This window comes from Prionailurus viverrinus, chromosome D3 (genome assembly GCF_022837055.1).
Source record: "Prionailurus viverrinus isolate Anna chromosome D3, UM_Priviv_1.0, whole genome shotgun sequence".
In the NCBI taxonomy this organism is placed as follows: Eukaryota; Metazoa; Chordata; class Mammalia; order Carnivora; family Felidae; genus Prionailurus; species Prionailurus viverrinus.
In genome coordinates, this window is record NC_062572.1 from 19174760 (window position 1) to 19194939 (window position 20180).

Sequence of the window (20180 nt, forward strand, 5' to 3'; positions counted from 1 at the left end):
ACCCTGTCGTTGGGAATCTTTCTGCAGCATAAGCCAGACGACAGGAGAAGATCGTGAATGAAGCCTGATTTGAGCCTTTCAGTCTTCTTGTTGCAATTCCTTAAGACACTAGGGTAGATTTCTTGGGATTAGTCAAGGGGTGTGTCCTAAAGTGTGCATGTCCTCAGATCTTATCTGTCCTGACCATGAAGAATGATGTGTGGGGGTGACCTGTCCCAGGACAAGGCTGGGATTTGGACCTGCCCCTGGAAAGAATTTCTTTGCGCCACCGAGTTTTTCTGTTAGAAAATGTTTTACTCCTTGTCCCATGGTTAGAGCAGTAGTTTGTCTCATCAGGGATGTCTTAGAAGTTGTAGCATTTTCAAAGAGTTTTCATAAAAGCTGTAGTGAAGTAACTTTCTATATAAAGCACGTTTACAATCTTTATGTTCTCCTGTCTCGTTTGCACTTTTGATACTTAGGGTAGGATTTACTGTTATAAATCAGAGGCCCTTGGGGCACTAACTTTTTAGTTAATGTAACTTATCCACAGTCATGTGATGATTACAGAGGTGGGAGCTTAGCTTCCTGACTCCTAATCCAATAGTCTTCCTGCTGCGGAATGTGTAGAGATGTGTAAGTTGGCTGCCTAGGCACCTCCAGATCCTGCTGCTGCCCCTAGGTGGCTTCCTCATGCCCTGTTCCCCCTCTGCAGGCTTGGTAATGTGGGGGAGCTGTGGGCTCCAGGCTTGACCTTTCAGGCATGGCTGTAGCGATAGGGAGGGTTTCCCCTGTCTCTTTTCGTTCCTAGACTATCTGCAAACTGCCTTGTGGTGGTCTGACTTTTCTTCTCTGTCTGCTTGGAGCTGGAGGGGTCCCCCAAGAACATCTAGCGTAGTGCTTTCATTTTCCAATGGACGGTGCCACCGGACTGGGCCAAGGGCCTGCGGCAGAGACCAGCCCGGAAGTCAGGTATCCTGCTGACTGCCTGCCAAGGCTTCAAGGCCTAGGTGTCCCTTCTAGGTGTCTCTGTTTTTGTTTATAGGCAGTTTCGTCTGGTGATGAGAAAGAAGGGTTGAAGCACCCTGGGCTGATGCTGAAATATTCCACATATAAGAACCTGGCCCAGCTGGCAGCCCAGCGAGAAGACCTGGAGACAGCCATGGAATTCTACTTGGAGGTGTGGTTTTGGCAGCGCTCAGCTCCCTCAGGGTTTTTGAAAGCTCTCGGTGGAGGGGGTGAGGTTGTGGTCTTATTGGCTAAAGAGGAAAACTTGTAGTGGCGCATTGCTGAGCTGTGGTGCCTGAGACCTTCATCGGCGGGTGGTAACAGGGAGTTCACAGAGAGCAGGGGCCCGCATGTGCATTTGTCCTCTGCCACTCAGGTGTGTGTGCATACCCTCTCTGGGCCTCCAGGTCCATACCAGGATGGTGGGCATAGTAAGAAGGAGGGTGTTTATGAAAATTAAATGAATTGGTACATACACAAGTTATGAGAGCACAGCCTTCCCCCTGGTACCCTGCTCCTGCTCATTGCCGTATAGCCACGATTTCTGTGTTACCGTCACCGTCTCGGTGGGTACCCCTGATGTGCTCTACACCATGCGAACTGCTCTCCATGCATGTGCTAACTCTGCACCATCTTGCAGGAAGGTGTCTTCATCTTCATTTTAGTGATGAGGGGACTGAGGCTCGGGATCACTCTGCTAGTCAGTGTAGAAACAGGGATGTGAACTGAGGTCTGTCTCTAGCCTATAATCTTTCTAGGATCCCACAATTTAAAATTAAATTAAAAATTTTATGGGGCGCCTGGGTGGCTCAGTCGGTTAAGCGTCCAACTTCAGCTCAGGTCATGATCTCACGGTCCGTGAGTTCAAGCCCCGTGTCGGGCTCTGGGCTGATGGCTCAGAGCCTGGAGCCTGCTTCGGATTCTGTGTCTCCCTCTCTCTCTGCCCCTCCCCTGTCCATGCTCTGTCTCTCTCTGTCTCAAAAATAAATAAACGTTAAAAAAATTTTTTTTTAAATTAAATTAAAATTTTAAATCTAATAGAAATACCCCACAGATCACCTATTTTAATGGTACTTTCGCTTCTTTTATCTATCCGTTATGTAAGGAATACAGATGTTCAGAGAGACAAAGTATGTCAAGAAAATGTTCTGAATTTGATCATTTGATTCATGTACCTTGTATTTGCCATTTTTTCTGGGTAGATTGAGTGGCTGGGCCAGTGCTATGTCCCTCCCATCACCACTGGGTGCCTGTTCAGCAAGAGAGCTGACTGACTGTGAATACACTCTGTTTGTGCTCCTTCTAGGCAGTCATGCTGGACTCCACGGATGTCAACCTCTGGTATAAAATTGGACACGTGGCCCTGAGGCTCATCCGGGTCCCCCTGGCTCGCCACGCTTTTGAGGAAGGGCTCCGGTGCAATCCTGACCACTGGCCCTGCTTGGACAACCTCATCACTGTCCTGTACACCCTCAGTGATTACACAAGTGAGTCAGGCTTTGATAGCTTTCTGCCATGTGCTTGTGGTTTTGGGACAGAGGAGGGAGGACAGCTTGGGTAAGTTGGAGGCCAGGTTAACACTGAAGGGCTTTCTGCCTAACTATCAGGAAAGGGAGATGACTTTGCATTCCTGCTTTATTGCGTGTGTCTTTCTTACTCAAATGAGATTTATCAAGAGCATTGTAGTAGTAGGTGGCATGTTCTCTGAGTGGTTTTTCCTTTGGTTATCTCATTTCATCCTTGCATTGTCCCATCCTGTGCCAGAACCTCTTTCTATAACTTGCTGACAGAGAGCCTAGCAGCTGCCGCTTGACTCCTTCTGGTGCTGGGACCTCACTGTCCCTGGAGGCAGTCTCTTCCTTTGCAGAGCAGCAGGGCTACTGGGAAGGTCTCTGCCAGATGGAGCCCCAGTCTGCCCTCTAATTGCGTAAGCTCCTTTGCTCCAGCCTTGACATCTGCTCTGCAGAGAACACCTCTGTCCCTTGCATGGGCTGGTCCTGAGGCAGGCACTGATTAGGTGTTCTGGGAGTTAGCATCCTCTGGGTGTCCTCTGAGGCCAGAGCGGAAAGAGGCTCTCCAGGAGTGCTCAGAGCAGGGCTGAGTGCAGTGGGAACCCAGGGCTCTGTGAGCTGACTGTGTTTGCTGCAGGCTGGTCTGGTGTGTGAAGGTGCTCTGTATGTGGCTGAGCTGCTATTCTTTTTAGGAGAAACATGCTGATGAGCACTTGCCATCATTCTAAGCCTGGAAGACTGACTGGCAGAGGCTCCTCCCCTGCCCCCTTTTTTAAGTGTTTATTTATTTTTGAGAGAGACAAACAGAGTGCAAGCCAGGAAGGGGCAGAGTGAGAGGGAGACACAGAATCTGAAGCAGGCTCCAGGCTCTGGGCTGTCAGCACAGAGCCCGATGCGGGGCTTGAACCCACAAACTGTGAGATCATGATCTGAGCCGAAGTCAGATGCTTAACTGACTGAGCCACCCAGGCACCCCTTTCCCTTCCCTTTTTTTTTTTTTTTTTTTTTTTTTTTGGGACAGAGAGAGAGCATGAACGGGGGAGGGGCAGAGAGAGAGGGAGACACAGAATCGGAAACAGGCTCCAGGCTCTGAGCCATCAGCCCAGAGCCCGACGCGGGGCTCAAACTCACGGACCGCGAGATCGTGACCTGGCTGAAGTCGGACGCTTAACCGACTGCGCCACCCAGGCGCCCCTCCCTTCCCTTTTTTAAAGACAAATAGCATGGATTATTTTGAGAAGCACTAGGCCCTGCTCACGATTGTCCACCTCTGGTTCTTCACAACTACTTTTTAAAGCTCTTTAATTGAAGTAGAACACACACACACTGCATAGTGTGTATACATAAAACAAATCAAGATGCAGATTGTTTCTAGAGCCCCAGAAGGCATGCTGCTTTGGGTCCCATTCCAGTCATTACCACCCCGGAGGTGATCTTGATTTCTCCCTTTTGTCACTCACCAGAGATGAGCTCTGCTTGTTGTCAAGCCTCCTCTATGTGGCATCAGATGGCGGTATGTACCCTTCACAGCCTGGCTCCTGTGACTGTGGTCTTCCTGTCCATGAGTGCACCCAGGCAGTCGCTAGGGCCTTTTTATTGCCCTGTCATCTGTTATGTGTGTACACAATTTGACCATTCTGTGCTTGTACACTGGGTCGTTTCCAGAGTTGAGGTTTTGCATTCACTGCTGTGAATGTTCTTGTGTGCGTCCGCTGGTGGACAGAGCACTTGTTTTGTCGGTTGCTGCAGTTTTCACCCCCCACTAGCAGAATGTGAGTCCTTGTGGGGCACCTTTGGACCCTCACAGCTTCTTCTTCCAAGGGTGTTTAAGCTCCTCTTGGAAGCTTTTCCAGCAGCTTGGGTGCCACCTTGAGGTGGACGGGCTTGTGTTCTGCCTTCCTTTTCCCCAGCCACCTGGTTTAGTTCTTTGCACTCCTCTCTCATGGTGAGAGAAGTTGTCCTTGGGGGAAAACAGGCCTGGGGGACTGAATGGCTGTGCTGTCTGGGAGAGCCCTGCCCTGATTGACCTGATGCTCATTGAAACCCCAAAGTAAAAGCAGCATGTGGTATCAACTCCCAGCGGCACTTAATCCACTTGAGATGAGGAGGCAGGGTGCTTGGGGTTGATGCCTGCTGACCACCTCTTGTTCCCTTGGGACTTCCTAGGCCTTCCCTCTGTGGGAACAGTGGTGTAGTGCAGCTAGAGCGGTGAGCTTTACTGCAGCCAGAATGCCTGCTGAGAGCCAGCATCGTCAAATGCTCAGGGCCTCCTTGGTTTTCTCTCTGGGTGTCTGTGGTGTCTGTGGTCCCAGAGAGACCATGTTCTTGTTTGTGTGGGGCAGGAGCCTGCGGGCTATCTAGCAGCTCTTCAGTCAGCTGCTTGCTGTGCTGTGCTGGGACTACCCGGGCCCTTCCTGCTCACAGATTGCACAGCCTTCGTGTGCCTTGCAGGGGGGCAGTGTGGTACCTGTGGAACTTTGTGACCAGGCTCTGTTTTCTCCTCCTATGGAACTCAAGGAGGACACCACTTTCTTCTGTCTCTCAAAGCTCCCATGCCCACATCTCTACTTCTGCTCTTTCTTTCCTCCTTAGTCCTGGCTCCTTCTTTGTCTGGTTATTCTTGATAGGAGTGTCTTGCAATCCATCCACACTCAGATCCCGAAGCTGAGCAGAGCACGGTAGTGGTCCAAGTGCCCAGCAAAAGCAGAGCTGGCACTTGGCTGCACTGTACCATTTCCCTGTGTGTTCACAGGTGAGGCCTGCGGGCACCGAGTCTGCTGGGGACTCATGGCAGTCCTGTCTGTTGGGCTAATCCCACTTACAAATGCTAAAGGCTTTCCTAGTTCACATCGTAGCTCTGCTTTGTGATTTCTCGCCCTCCCATTTTTTCTCTATGTTGCTTTGCCTGTTATTGTCTCTAGTCCTGGAGGAGCTGGAGAAGGCACAGACTTTCTAGATCATTGATTTGAGGAGGCTCATTGACATGAATGGTGTACATGTATTTAATTACAAGCAGTAGCTGTTTTTGGTAAGAAGAGTTTAAAGAAAAGCAAAAGAGAAGGAGGAAAATTGGAAAATACAGATAAGCAGAAGGAACAGAAGCTGGTATTATGTATACAAATGGAGTCACACCGTGTGGCCTGTTTGGTTTCCTGCCTTCTCCCCATGCTGTCCTGTGGCCTTCCCTCTGGTCAGTGAGCACACCCTCGACCATCTGTGTGGCGGTCGCGGGATTGGGGAAGCCTTCCTTAACTAGGCTCCCCTGGTGAGGCAGGGTGGTTTCCTGGTTTTTTTGAAGGCTGTCTTCCGGTTAGCCAATAGCCAATCACTGTGGGCCTTTAGGTGTTTGCAGTAGTTCCCAGAGGTGGATTGTTGGGCCGAGGGTTTGTGTGTAACGCCTCTGGTTCTCCAGAAAGATCATACAGTCCGTCCTCCCATAGCAGCATTTGGGTTTGCCTCATCTACTGTGGGTGATAGTGTTTTCAGTATCTTTCCTGATTGAATTAGGTAAGGTGGTATCTCCTTATTGTTTACCATCATTACTTCCATTCCAGAGTAGGAACATTTTCTTGGTGTTAACTGGGAAGGCCAGAGGTTTGGGGTGCAAGCTCAGAGGTCGTATTGTTTCTTTCCCTGCCAGCATGTCTCTACTTCATCTGCAAAGCTTTGGAGAAGGACTGCCGGTACAGCAAAGGACTGGTTCTCAAGGAAAAGATCTTTGAAGAACAGCCTTGTCTCCGGAAGGACTCCCTCCGAATGTTCCTTAAATGGTGGGTCCTGCCTCTTCCTATGCTGGTTCTGCACCCCTCCTCCCCCAGCAATGTGTGGTTGGTGGATATCAGGAGGCGTGTGCACCACCTTCTCTCAGGTCCTGACCTTCTGGCAGATGAGCCCCTGCACTTCATTCCCCGCAGTACCCCCTCGCCTGGCTTTGATCCTGCCCTTGCTTATTACTTGCCTGTATGCTTAATCATGGTGGTGCCTCCTTGGCTCTCTGCTGCCCTCCTTTCCTACTGCCCTGCTGGCTCTTGGCATTCACCAGCTGTCCTCTGGATGTTTGCAGTAACCTGCTGTCCACCTTGCCTTCTTGCCATTTCCCTTTGTAGGGCTTTGCTCCCAGTGATTCCCATGTTCAGTGTCCCAGAAATGACCTTGACCCTGTGCCACCCCTGCCTTGCCTCCAGGACAAAGCACATGCTCAGTACATCACCTAGGAGGTCCTTTACAGTCTGACCCCCTTGGTTCTTCTCCTTGCTTCCCCCTTCTCCCTCCCGGGGGAGAAGAGTGCCCTGGGGTCCCCAACAGATTCCAGGCCTGGCCCTGTTGTGCACTGACCTGTTCCTGTGCCCTGGCTCCCTCATGCCCTCACCTGGAAGGCATTTTTCCGCCTCTCCACCTGTTGTGCCATTGCTCCATCTTTGTGTTCCAGCTCACAGGTCACCTTTGGTTAGCTTTCCAAACTCTGGCTGTCTTCTTCCCCCAACCCTCCAGATGAACCAACTCCTCTGTCCTCTGGTCCTTGGCCCTTGGAACTCAGCTGGTGATGGATATTTATCTCTGTCTGTCCCTTGTGAGATTATACTTCTTGTTCATATCTATCCTGATGGTGTTAACCGTCTTTGGAGAGAGATAAAATGGAAAAATAAATCCATAAGCAAGTGACTTTGTGGTAGAGCCCTGCTGAGAGGCATCAGGACACCCTGGGCAGGAGGGCAGGTATTGCTGGGCCACCTCAGGTGGAGGTGTGTCTGTGTGAGGGCACCTGAGGCCTCAAAGCCCCCACCCACCCTTTCTGTAGTTTGGATATACCAGGGACTTTGGTGAGTTTGGGGGGTCTGATGACTTTTTTGGATAGGACAGGATAGGAAGGTTCTTTTAAAATTCTCTGTACATAATTGAGCGCAAGGTTATATTTTTCTGTGGCTTTTCTGACATTACTGTCGTATTGTTAATACATATGAAAACCCTTTGCTCAATTTTGAATTGTAGAAGGAACAAAGGGTATTAGTCACTTCTAGTGTATGTGGGTATTAAGAATGCTAATTACTGCCCTTAGAGGCCAGACTCAAGGGGTTATTTTATTTGTAAGAAGAATGAATACAGATTAATGGATATTAACTTAACTGCATCCCTGTCTGTAAAATTTCAGGCTTGGCTCTAGTTTGTGACATTATAATTTCTGTGTCTTACATGGTTTTAGTGACATGTCAATCCATGATGTGTCAGTGAGCGCAGCTGAGACGAAGGCCATTGTAGAGGAGGCCCTGGGGCTGCGGAAGAAGAGGCAAACGTTGACCGTGCGGGAGAAGGAGCCAGACTTGAAGTTGGTGCAGCCCATCCCCTTCTTCACGTAGGTCGTCATCCGGGTCTCTGGGGTTGCTGGGTTGGTGGGTGGACCCTGCACAGGAGGGAGAGGCCCCGAGGCCCGAGCCCGGGCTGATGGTGTGAGTGGGAGCTGGGTCCACGTTGGACAGATGCCTAGAGGCGTGCACTTAACTTGCTGGTTGCCAAGAAGCAGGCCAAGTCTCTCACAAGTGTGCCTCGTCTAAGTCTCTCTTTGCTCTTGCCGTTCTTGATGCCAGCCACCTGCCACCTCCCTGTAAACTCCTTCTCAGTCTGCCCTTCCCGGAGGGGAAAATGAAACTAACATTTGCCAAGCACTGGACAGGAGGAAACTGGGTTCATAGCAGTGAAATGGTGAATGGAGAGTCTGGAGTTGATCCCAGGTGTGGGTTCTGTGGCTCTTGAACCCATGGTCTCCCTCAAGGGCTATGTGGGATGCACTGAAGGATGGGCTTCAGGATAGCCTTTGTGAATCCCACAGTGTGTAAGCGGTCCCCAGGGAAGAGAAAACTGGTATTGGCAGCCTCCCAGAGTTGGGGTCATTCTGCCCCCTCGTGAGATCTGGCATGCAGTTTTTGTTTTTAAAATTCTGACATTGAATCCTGAATCTTTAAATTTAGTATGCTTTGACAGCAGTGTTCGCCTACTCAGGTGTTGTCACGTAGTGGTCTGCAGCTTCTGCCCTGGATCAGGCAGACCCGGGGCTGGTGTTGGCACCCATAAGTGGGTGACCCTGGGATACTACATGCCACTCCCTAAAAACAGGGAGAGCAACTGTCTCTTGTAGGGTTGTCATGATATTGAAATAGAGCAGCTTTGGCCAGCACAGAGCCAGCACCTGGCACACGCTCAGGAGGAGCTAGCTTTCGATCCATGGTATGACTGCTGGTATGTTTCCACATGTTGAGTCTCCCAGGAATGTCTTCCCGCCCGGACCCTGAGACGGTTGGAAAGTCGGGGCTGCTCTGCCATCTAGTCAGATGACCTTCCCATTATTTTGTCGGCTGGGTCAGGAGCCCCATTCTGTTTGAGTGTGTGGGCTCCCTAGCTAAGAGGTTTGGGACTTTGGGAAGGACCCTGGATGTCTCCCTGTTACAGTGAAGGAGAGGAAGGCCTGAGAACGCTGGAGAGCATCCTGGTGATGTGACTAGAGAAGAGAAGCTGTGAAACCGGTGTCCAGCCTGCCCTCATGGCAGGCAGAAGGCCAAATGGAAGCATGAGGGGGGTGGGCTTGGCTGGAGGAAGCACTAGTTGGTAGTGAAGTCCAGGATTGGGTTATTAGAGGAAGAGTGCGGAGATTCTCTCTCTCTGGGAGGGTGGGTGGGGCTTTTAAAATAACCACTGTCTATTATAGGCCTCAGCACACTCCTCCCACAGAGGACTAGATGGTAGATGCTTTAGGCTTTGTGGGCCAGGTCCCATCTCTGTTGTATAGTCTTCTTGGGTATGTGTGTGTAACAACCCTTTATAAATGCGAATATTGTTCTTAGCTTGTGGGCTGTACAAAACAGGCTGTGGGCCACAGTTTGCCACCCCTTGGTCTATTCATTGCCTAGGTATATGAAATTGTGTATTTAAGGCATTAGATATAACACAGATGGTGAGCAAATTTTTCCCCATCTGCATGTAACCCTTACTGAAGACTGGAAAAGAACAGGTAAGAAATCCCTTCTAGTCCTAGCAGCCTCCATTTGGTTAGGTTCTGGATTTTAAAGCATCTTCCATATTTGTATTCTTTCTGTAGCATTTCCTGGGTGCCAGCTTCATGCCAGGCACTGTGCTCTGTGCTGGGGACTCAGTATGGTGGGACCTGGTCCCTCTCTGGGGGCATTTGAGGGGTAGTCGGTCACCTGGAAGAAAAAGCACATGCCCCATGCTGAGGAGCCTTCGAGGAGAGTAGCACAGCACCTTGTGCAGAGCTCATAATGGAGTGTGCACTGCTTTGGGGTTCAGGGAAAGGCTTAGGTGCTAGAGCTGGAGTCTGACAGGAGTGGCAAGGGGCTGGGATGTGAGTGAGAGCCTCATCGGGGGTAGAAAGAAGCCTGTGCAAAGTTCCTGTGGTATGTAGGGGTATGATTTTGTTTGTAGAATCGAAAGAAAGCTAGCATGGTGGGAGGGTGGGGGTGGAGTGTGAGGTGAGGCTGGGTCAGTTGGCTGGACGAGGCCATGTGGCGCCCTGAGGCTGAGGGTGTGATTTTTAGCCTGAGAGCATGGGAAGCCAATCAGAGATGGGTGGGTGGATATATCGTGCCACACCATATCGGACCACAACACAACATATAACAACATAAGGCATGAAGTGAGAGACAGCGTACAGTATATCATACCACACCACAGTAAGACAGACACCTGTCATAGCACATAGCACACAGCATACGACATACGACATAGCACACACCACAGCACACAGTGGTCTTGGTTTGCCATGCTGCAGGCCTCAGCCCAGGTGGGGACCCACTGAGATGCTGCTCCCAAGGGGCCCTGCCCAAGGTCCCATTCAGCCGCTTTCGACCACATCCCTGTTAGCAGCCCCTCTTCACCTTCCTCTCCCCCAACCAAAAATAGGATTAGTGGCATCAGAGAAATGCCACAGATGAATTAAAAATTCAACCTTGTAGGGAAGGAGCTTTTGAAGTGAGTCAGTGGTTTTCATGCCTGCTTGGTGGAGTCTGAAGGTGCCTGAGCTGCTTCACGGCTTGTGCCAGGGTGAGGGCAGGAGGCTGCTGGGCCCTGCTCCTCCTGCTCGGTCTGCTCCACCTCAGTGGTGTTAGACTCGGGATTTTGTCCTTACCGACGACAACAAAACCGTGAGCACTTGTCCTGCCCTCATGGAGATGGCAGTCGTGGGGCCAGTTCTGCCGCCTCTCCACAGGCTTGGAGCACCTGATTATGGGTGCTGACCAGGTGTGGTGACCCTCTTCTTGCAGCTGGAAGTGTCTCGGGGAGAGTTTACTGGCCATGTACAACCACCTCACCACCTGTGAGCCCTTGCGGCCCAGCCTTGGCAAGAGGATCGACCTGTCTGACTATCAGGACCCCAGCCAGCCTCTGGTGTCTTCTGTGGTGGTGGCACCTGTCAGCGTGATCCAACCAAGCCCTGTCCCTGCCAATCCAGCTGTGACTGTGGCAGAACCCGTGCTCTCCTATGCCCCTGTGGCTGCAGCCAGCTTCCCACTGCATAGTCCCAGCCTGCTGGAGACTGGTGTCCCTGCAGGTGAGGAAACCTCCTGGGGTCACTTCTGGGGAGGCCCCATTTGCTGGGTAAGAATGAGTGTTGTGATGCCCTGGCCTCTCCAGAGAGATGGGTCTTGCTCATGCTCCTGGCTCAAGGTTTAGGTGGGAGCCCCTAGCTCTGCAGGGGAGGCTTGGCCACAGGGCTGCTGCTGGTCAGGGGTCACTTCAGGACTGAAGCCCCCGAGGGGAGGGGGTCAGAGCTCAGGGATGCAGCTGCTTAGGACTGCTAAACGCCTGGCTAGTAGGTCCTGGCATAAAGGTCGCTCTTCCCACTTGTCATATGTGAGCTGGCAGGTCCCTTTGCTGGTTCTGCCCTGTTGCTGGCCATGTGCCATAGCACTGGGCACTGCTGTGCGCTGACATTGAGGGTGACATTGACCTTAAAAAACAGTCTGCAACGTGGATGGAACTGGAGAGTGTGATGCTAAGTGAAATAAGCCATACAGAGAAAGACAGATACCATATGGTTTCACTCTTATGTGGATCTCGAGAAACTTAACAGAAACCCATGGGGGAGGGGAAGGGAAAAAAAAAAAAAAAAGAGGTTAGAGTGGGAGAGAGCCAAAGCATAAGAGACTGTTAAAAACTGAGAACAAACTGAGGGTTGATGGGGGGTGGGAGGGAGGGGAGGGTGGGTGATGGGTATTGAGGAGGGCACCTTTTGGGATGAGCACTGGGTGTTGTATGGAAACCAACTTGACAATAAATTTCATATATTGAAAAAAAAAAAACAGTCTGCAAAGTTACCACTATATGGTAATATGTTTTTTAATGGTTTTATTGATTTTTTATAATCAATATCAATGAAGTTATAAAAAAATTTCAGACAAAAGTTCCAAGCCTTTTCTTGATTTCTGTGTCCCTGATAAAAAGAATATCTAGCAGTTAAAGAAGTTTCTGAATGAACATGTATGTTGGTTCTAACTTTTTTGCTTAATCATACATGACAATCACACATAACACTCCTCTGCTCTCTGTGTAATGCACACGATTCTCTTGCTTGTGTCCTATCATTGGGTGCTTAGAAGGTCCTGGGCAGTGGGCAGAATCAATGTCGCTGCTGTTTGCTCTGTGATGTCCCAGGTACATCCACTGAGGCGCCAGAGGCACTTGCAGCCAGTGGGGGTGGGGTGGGGGTGGACAGGGAGTCTTTGAGACCCTGGTGTTCTGTAGCTGTGGGAATAATCTTGAGATTTGGCTTTTGGGTTCTGTGAATTCAAGCAAGGTATGAGTTAAGTATTTTGAGTTTGAAATTAACTTTATTCAGGACTCTTGCTAAAAGACGAACAGTTACTTGAATGTCAGAAATAAAGATGAAATACACTGGTGGAATTAGAAAATTAGGGGCACTAATGTGCCTCTTTGGTGCGTTTTCTTACCTCTGCCCCTTATAAGATTTCAGTTTGCACTCTTTGTGAAGGTGATGTTTCTGGGGGAGATAAATCCAAGAAAGGAGTAAAACGGAAGAAGATTGCAGAAGAGAGTGGAGAGACAGCGAAGCGGCGTTCTGCCCGTGTACGAAACACTAAGTGCAAGAAAGAAGAGAAAGTAGACTTCCAGGAGCTTCTGATGAAATTCTTGCCATCTAGGTACTATGCAGATGTTTTCTCATTTGCAAAAATAAGCAAACATATAAGCCTCCAGCCTGTGCCACCAATAAAGTTTTTCCTTCCATTGCCACCCCCTCCCTGGCATCTCCTTTGTGTCCCCATGACATCTGTGCCAATAGCCAAAGCACAGATGTCACTGGTTTGGGGTCTTGGATTCTTCTCACTTCTCTTCCCTCTGAACTTCCTGAGTCAGGAGCCATGACTTGCACATCTTTTGGAGGACCGCATGCTCCTTGGGCCGTCAGGAGGTGGATGGATCACCGAGCTAGAGGCTACTCGCCCATGTCCTCATGCATGCACAGACACCCACTTGCTAGGAGGCCTAGGGCTACTGCTGCTGGAGTGCAGACTCTGGGAAACCCCACAGAAGCGAGCACCCATTCCGCTTTGGGGAAGAGTATGCGTGCTTGGTTTCTCCAGGCTCAGTAGGATTCCCTCAAATTCTGAGGAGGAAGAGGATAGGTTTGTAAATCCTCTTGCTTTCGCCAGTTCCTAGTGTTTTCAGAGAAGCCTCAAGGGAGGAGCAGTGCCCAGGCTTCCCCAAGTTGGGAGGGGCCTGGGCTCCAATGTTCCTTAAGCCTGTTTTCACCAGGCCTCTTGCTTTTTGTCCTTGTCTCCCTACCTCCTCCAAAGGTTCCCGGGCTCTTGATTCCTGAGTCATCCTGGGCACCTTTGTTTATGGTATCAGTAGGTGGGCTTCCTGATGCCTCCTCCCCTGCTCTTAGCTGAGTGGAGAGAGTAGTTCTGGTTGTGCTGTTCCATCATCTTGCTGCCATCTGACATTTGGTGGGCACGTTTCTTGTCTGCTGGGGCTTCCTCTCCTATCCCCCGTGTCTTTGTGAGTTCATACCTTTTTATCCCTTCACAGTTACTGGAATAGTTTGGGAGGTAACTGTGTATATTCAGCAGGCTGGCTGGCTGGCTGGCTGGCTGGCTGGCTGGCTTGCTTATTTATTTATTTATTTATTTATTTATAAAGAGAGCTTGAGCAGGGGAGAGGGGCGGAGGGAGGGAGGGAGGGAGGGAGGGAGGGAGACAGAGAGAGATTGAATCTTAAGCAGGCTCCATGCTCAGCATGGAGCCTGATGTGAGGCTTTATCCCATGACCCTGGGATCATGACCTGAGCTGAAATCGAGACTCAGACGCTCAACTGACTGAGCCACCCAGGCACCTCCCCCCCCCACCCCACCGCCTTTTGCATCTTTAACCAGGAGTCCTCAGCTGGTGATTTGGCCTATGCCAGTTTATTTTCACAGGTGACAATAGCCAAGTGCAGAAGGAGGAGCCAAAAGCTTTAGATGGATTGTGAATCCATTTTATAGCAAGATTCCCATTTTCCTCATTTGTTGTCTTTCTTTTGGAGGTGGAAGTAAAGTGCTTGGAAATCAGGGTTGTTCTCTCTAAGTAGAGGATGTGATCAGTGCTCTCTGATAAATTCCTCTTCAGGGTTAGGGCCAGGAGCAGGTCTCCCTTCAGGACAGCTGCAGGTTGGGGCTGTGGCTGATGATATCAAGAGGTCTGAGTGACCCATTTCCCCATCTTCCCCTCAGCCCTGCTGAAAGGGTCTTGCCTTTTTTTTTTTTTTTTACATTAAAAAAATTTTTTTATGGGTATCTGAGTGGCTCAGTTATTTAAGCATCCAGCTTCAGCTCAGGTTGTGATCTCACGGTTCGTGGGGTTGAGCCTTATGTCGGGCTGTAGGCTGACAGAGCAGGAGCCTGCTTTGGATTCTGTGTCTCCTCTGTATCTCTGTCTCTGCCCATCTCCCGCTTGTGCTTGCCCTCTGTCTCAAAAATAAATAAACATTAAAGTTTTTAAAAGTAATCCTTACACCCAACGTGGGGCTCAAACTTACAACCCTGAGATCAAGTATCGCATGCTCTACCCACTGAGCCAGCCATGCACCATTCTTGCCCTCCATTCTTGCGCCATTCCTATGTGGAATGGTTTGTGGCTTCTTTATCTTTATTTATTTATTTATTTATTTATTTATTAAAAAAAAAATTTTTTTTTTTAACGTTTATTTATTTTTGGGACAGAGAGAGAGCATGAACGGGGTAGGGTCAGAGAGAGGGAGACACAGAATCTGAAATAGGCTCCAGGCTCTGAGCTGTCAGCACAGAGCCCGATGTGGGGCTCGAACTCACGGACCGTGAGATCATGACCTGAGGTGAGGTCGGCCGCTTAACCGATTGAGCCACCCAGGCGCCCCTCTTTATCTTTATTTTGATTGTAGGTTTCCATGTCTGTTTCTTCAAATGGTCAGGCAAGAACAACATGACAATTCACCTGCAGTAGCCACTATGGGGGTGTGTGTGCAATGAATGAATGAAGTGATTGAAAAGTGCCCTATTTTATGTGTTTATGCTTCAGGGTTGTTTGAGGGGAAGCTACAAGGAAGGCCAAAACGTGGTCATTGGGAGGTGCTGAAAGAATGGTCCTCCCCAGGCCCACGGCTTTGTGAGGAGCCATTGAGGGACCAAGCTCAGAAGGGTCTTCTGTGCCCTCATATGCCACTCACCCACTTTATCCTTGCTAGCTGGGCTCCCCTCAGGTCTTAGAATGTACACCTGGTGTTATTCTGGCCTGTGCCTCTGTATCTGTCCTGCTGCTTTGCACAGCCAGTCCCTTCTCTTCCATTGTCCACATAGACATTACCCCCTCTGAGAGATCATCCTGACTCAGCTCTCTAAAGGAGGTCCCCTGTGACTCTGTCTTAAGCACTCTCTGGTTGTTGGTCCTCATGTGGGCTCTTTGTCTTTGTGTTTCTGTATATTTTCTGTCTCCCATCAGAAGGCAAGTTTACTGTGGGCAGGTTTTGCCACACTAACAGCTGAATTTCAGTGTCTGGCACATGCCTGGTCACCAGTTGATCAGGGATCAACACATCCTATTGGTGGGATGAATGAATGAGTGAGGGTATAGACTAGATACCAGCTCACAAAGGCCTAGAAAGAGGCAGAGCCTCCCGGAGGCCTGGATTTTGGATCCCGCCACTCACTCATTAGCATCTTCCCTCTTGCTCAGTTTTAGTTTCTCTCTTTGGAAGAATTTGCGTGCTTGTTTCAGAATGTGTGGTGTGGTATCACTTTTGTGATTTTGGTGTGTTCCATGCAGGCTAAGAAAGCTGGACCCGGAGGAAGAAGATGATCCCTTTAATACCTATGAAGTCCAGTCAGAAGCCAAACTGCAAAGCTTCCCGAACATTGGACCTCATAGACTGTCGTTCGACTCAGCTACGTTCATGGAGTCTGGTAAGAATTGAGTAACTTGTGGGAATTCTTCCTCCCATTATTCTGTATAGCCTGCTTAGGTTTTGTACTGGGAAAATGGTTCTGGGATAAAGTATGGTCAAGGGTTTGCCTGGATTTGTCTTGCGCCTGAACTCCGTGGTCAGCTGGGAGGTCTGCTGAAATGTCTGGGCTCGTACTTGACTGTGTTCCCTGAAGGACACGTGCTTCAGGCTGAAGCCAGGGGTATGGCCTTGCAAGTCAAATGCACATGACACAGCTGTTGAGTGCATGTTGTAAGGTAGCGCATGGAGGTTGGACCTTCAATACCTATCTGAGGCCTGGAGGTTCAGAGAAGCTTGCTCATACCTGGTGAGGGCTGGAGCCAGGATTGGGGCCCAGCAGCCTGGCCTCAGCACCACTGTGGAGGAGGACATAGGTGCTCTCTGCCTCTGCCCCTACCCTGCCCCGCCCCTGCCTCTCATCTCCCAAAGAAAATGGGAGACCCTGGCATAGAAGGTCTTTCATTCAAGTCAGTTGTTTCTCCCTGGGCAGAGAAGCAGGATGTGCATGCATTCCTACTGGAAAACCTGACCAATGGGGGCATTCTGGAGCTGATGATGCGCTACCTGAAGGGCATGGGCCATAAGTTCCTGCTGAGGTGGCCGCCGGGCCTGGCGGAGGTTGTGCTCAGCATCTATCACAGCTGGAGGAGGCACAGCACCAGCCTGCCCAACCCACTGCTGAGGGACTGCAGCAACAAGCACATCAAGGTCAGGTGGGCCGGGGGCCTCTTGAGGGCTATTGTCAGACTGGAACCAGGGGATGGGCACAGGGACCTGCCGTGGGTATGGAGTTACTGTCATGTTGAGCTACCTCCATTTGTGGGCCTGGGACTGGGACCTGGGCCCCTGGAGAGTCATGGGACCTGGTTTGTGTCTAGAGAGATCCCTGGAGGCTGAGTGGAGGCTGTATTTGGGGCTGAGAGTGGGCACAGGGCCATTAGAAGGCTGTTGCCAGGTGAGTGACTGTGGTGGCACTGGGGTGGAGGGTTCTGTAGGTAGAGCTGACAGGATGAGCTGCAGGTGGAGGTGAGGGAATGAGATGGTCAGGGAGAGGGTGCTTCTAGGTCTGGCTCAGGTACCAGGGTTGGTGGTGGAGTGGTGGAGATGGAGGGGAGCCAGTGGAGAGAGTGGGCAGAAGTGGAACGTTTGGCTGTGTTCCAGGTTCCAGGGACTATTAGCGTTTTGTTTAGCAGGTAAGAAAATAGAAATGCAGAGGCTTAAATAGGTTGCTTAGGGAAGTGGTGGGGGCCACTGGTGGTAGGGGGCTAACCCGTGCCCAGCCTACCAGCTGACTGCACTCTGCACTCCAGGCTCCTCCACTCGGGGCTTCCTGAGGCTCAAGGGAATACTGGATGCTCTGGTGCCCTTCTCCTGTTATAGGAGGAAGGCTGGGTGCCGGGAGGGGTGTACTGGGAGCTTTAGGGCCCATCTGGGTGGTCTTTTTGGCTGGGGGCACAGAAAGTGGAGGAGCTCGGGGTTGACAGGTCCTTAGGGCAGTGTGGAGGTACTGGGACAGCTCAGGGACTGTGTCCTGGCAGCTGCTGCTCATTAAGTCTGTTCCCCCAGGGGCAGTTTGGAGTGGCTGGAGGAGGTGAGGCTTTGGTTTCCCGACAAACCAGGTTGATTATTTCTCTGCTGTGCCTGCTTGGCAGGTGCCTCCTTATCTCCGGACCTCAGCTTCCTTATGTACTCTGGCCTGACCCAGTCACTTAAAAAAAATTTTTTTTTTTAATATTTATTTTTTATTTTTGAGAGAGAAAGAGAGCACGACTAGGGGAGGGATCAGAGAGAGAGGGAGACACAAAATCTGAAGGAGGCTCCAGGCTCTGAGCTGTCAGCACAGAGCCCAACATAGGGCTCAAACCCACGAACCACGAGGTCATGACCTGAGCCTAAGTCAGATGCTTACTTAACTGACTGAGCCATCCACGTGCCCCTTGACCCAGCTACTTTTAAGGCTTAAGTGCTGTAGTATGGATGCAACATCTGGCCTGGTAGGTGACAGAGATGCCTCTTCCATTGGGCAGTCCCTTAGGACTGAAGATAGATCTCTAGCTCCTTCCAAGGAGGATCCATGTGCCTCTTTTTATGTCCTGACAAGTAGCCACTGATTATAAAAGGAAAGTAGGTTTACTTTATCAATTTATCAAAGTAAATTTTAGTTTCATTTCATCCCATCCATCACTGTTTACTAACTCTGTAACTTCATTCCTGACCTTCCGGTACCTGTCCTGCAGGATATGATGCTGATGTCTCTGTCCTGCATGGAGCTCCAGCTGGACCAGTGGCTGCTGACCAAGGGCAGAAGCTCTGCAGGTAGGAGGCATTCTGTGTTCTGTGGTAGGAGTAATTTTCTGAACCCTCAGCAACCAGGAGGTAACGGGAGTGGGGAAGCTGAGTCATGGAATTCAGACTTAGTTTTCAGTGGGCACATTTCCTGGGTTGGCTTGTTGGGTCAGGGAAAATCCAGAGTCCCAGAGAAACCCTTGGACACTCAAGAAATAGTTAGCAGTAGCTGAGCTCCCAGAGGAAGTCACCTGCCTGCTTTTTTTCTATTCAGGATTAAAGAAAATAGGATCAGATTTCTCAGGTTATCACTTGATAATTTATGTGTCCCAATAATTTTCCTGGATGATGTGGGTCATTCTGACTTTTAAACCACTACCCAGTGAACAAAGTTCAATATATAAAATGAGGGCCCTTGGAGTCTCTGCATCTCTCTGATTCTCTGACTTCTCTGATCCTTGCCACTTGAGAGGCTGTGAGGCTCCAAGGGGCTCAGGGCACTCCAAGACACTAAAGCAAGTATGGTGAGAGCTGAGGGCAACCTCTAGGGAGGAGAAGGGTGTTTGGATCGTACACATGAAGCTGACTTGTTCTGGCCTGAATGGTTTTCAGTGTCTCCTCGGAGCTGCCCCGCTGGTGTGGTGAATGGCAGGTTTGGGCCTGATTTCCCAGGAACCCACTTCCTGGGTGACCTCCTGCAGCTATCATTTGCCTCATCCCAGCGGGACCTATTTGAGGATGGCTGGCTGGAGTTTGTGGTCCGTGTTTATTGGTTGAAGGCTCGGTTCCTGGCATTGCAGGTTGGTTCTGCAGTTGGTATTCCCTGGCACCCAATAGGGAGGGAGGAGAGCTAGACATGGTGTTGAGGATTCATGTGTATGTGCACATGCAGCACCTGCCTGACACTGGGCTCAGAGTGAGGAAGTGGGACGTGGGGAATTTTCAGATCGCAGATACCCCAGCATGGCCCCCAGTCTGTACAGCATATGAGCACGACCACAGAGCTCTGGAAGGAACCTCCTGTGCCCCCTGTAGACCTCCTCACTCAGGATTGCCTTGCGGTCTTGAACCCTTTGCCTGTGTTTTCCTGAGAGAGCCTGAATGAATGCACAAATGGATGCAGAGCTTTCTAGAAGGGGAAACCACCTATCTTGTGTGAATTCTTAGAAGGCTTCTCCTCAGAGCCTGGTCTGGATGGCCAGGATATACCTGGTGGTACCCAGTACACTGTGGTAGAATGAGTAAGATTGTCATAGTTGGTTCTGGAATTAGATAAGCTTAGGTTCTAATCCTGGCTCTGCCATTTATCTGTTCATGATCTTGAACAAGACACTCAGCCTTCTTCAAGTGTCCTCAGTGTTCTCATCTGCACCATGGGAGTTAATGATACCTTTCCTTAGAATTGTGGTATGAATTATTCATTCATTTGTTAATTCATCCAACAAATATTTGTTGAGCCCCGGCTGTGTGCCAGACCCCTTTTAAGATGGTATAGCAGTAATTGGACAAAGCTGCCCTCGTGGTGCCTACAGTCTAGTGGGATCAGGAAGGTAAGGTACCTGGCACGGCACAGTGAGTTTCCCTCTTTCTGCCCCTGTCCCTTGACTGCGTTTCCTTTGACCAGGGAGACATGGAGCAGGCCCTGGAGAACTATGACATCTGCACAGAAATGCTCCAGAGCTCCACTGCCATCCAGGCTGAGGCAGGGGTTGAGCAAAGAGACCTCGTCATCCGCCTGCCCAACCTCTACAATGACTCTGTCGTTTCCCTGGAGGAGGTGAGTGGGAGTTGTTTAATGGTGTTTTCTTGGCCAAAGATTTATTCTTGTCAATGATTTATTTATTCCATGTCCCTGTGGAGCAGGAGAGCAGCCCACGTGCTGAACAGGGCTCCTTCCTCCCAGGAGAGGGTGA

General features: G+C 50.2%; 1 protein-coding gene across 7 annotated transcripts in view; it reads left to right on the plus strand.

Annotated features, from left to right (window-relative positions):
* Positions 1–20180, plus strand: part of CABIN1 (calcineurin binding protein 1) — a 153303-nt gene that overhangs the window by 17338 nt on the left and 115785 nt on the right. For 5 of the 7 annotated variants that reach the window (XM_047827547.1, XM_047827551.1, XM_047827548.1 and 2 more), the window contains exons 5-15: positions 1025–1159; positions 2294–2474; positions 6139–6268; positions 7699–7848; positions 10769–11055; positions 12496–12664; positions 15804–15940; positions 16472–16689; positions 18219–18297; positions 18880–19067; positions 19892–20044. In XM_047827547.1, the coding sequence (XP_047683503.1) occupies positions 1025–1159; positions 2294–2474; positions 6139–6268; positions 7699–7848; positions 10769–11055; positions 12496–12664; positions 15804–15940; positions 16472–16689; positions 18219–18297; positions 18880–19067; positions 19892–20044 (1827 nt within the window). Of the gene's footprint in view, positions 1–614; positions 620–1024; positions 1160–2293; positions 2475–6138; positions 6269–7698; positions 7849–10768; positions 11056–12470; positions 12665–15803; positions 15941–16471; positions 16690–18218; positions 18298–18879; positions 19068–19891; positions 20045–20180 lie in introns of those variants that run through there. The other 2 variants (XM_047827553.1, XM_047827552.1) reach the window with 2 other exon arrangements.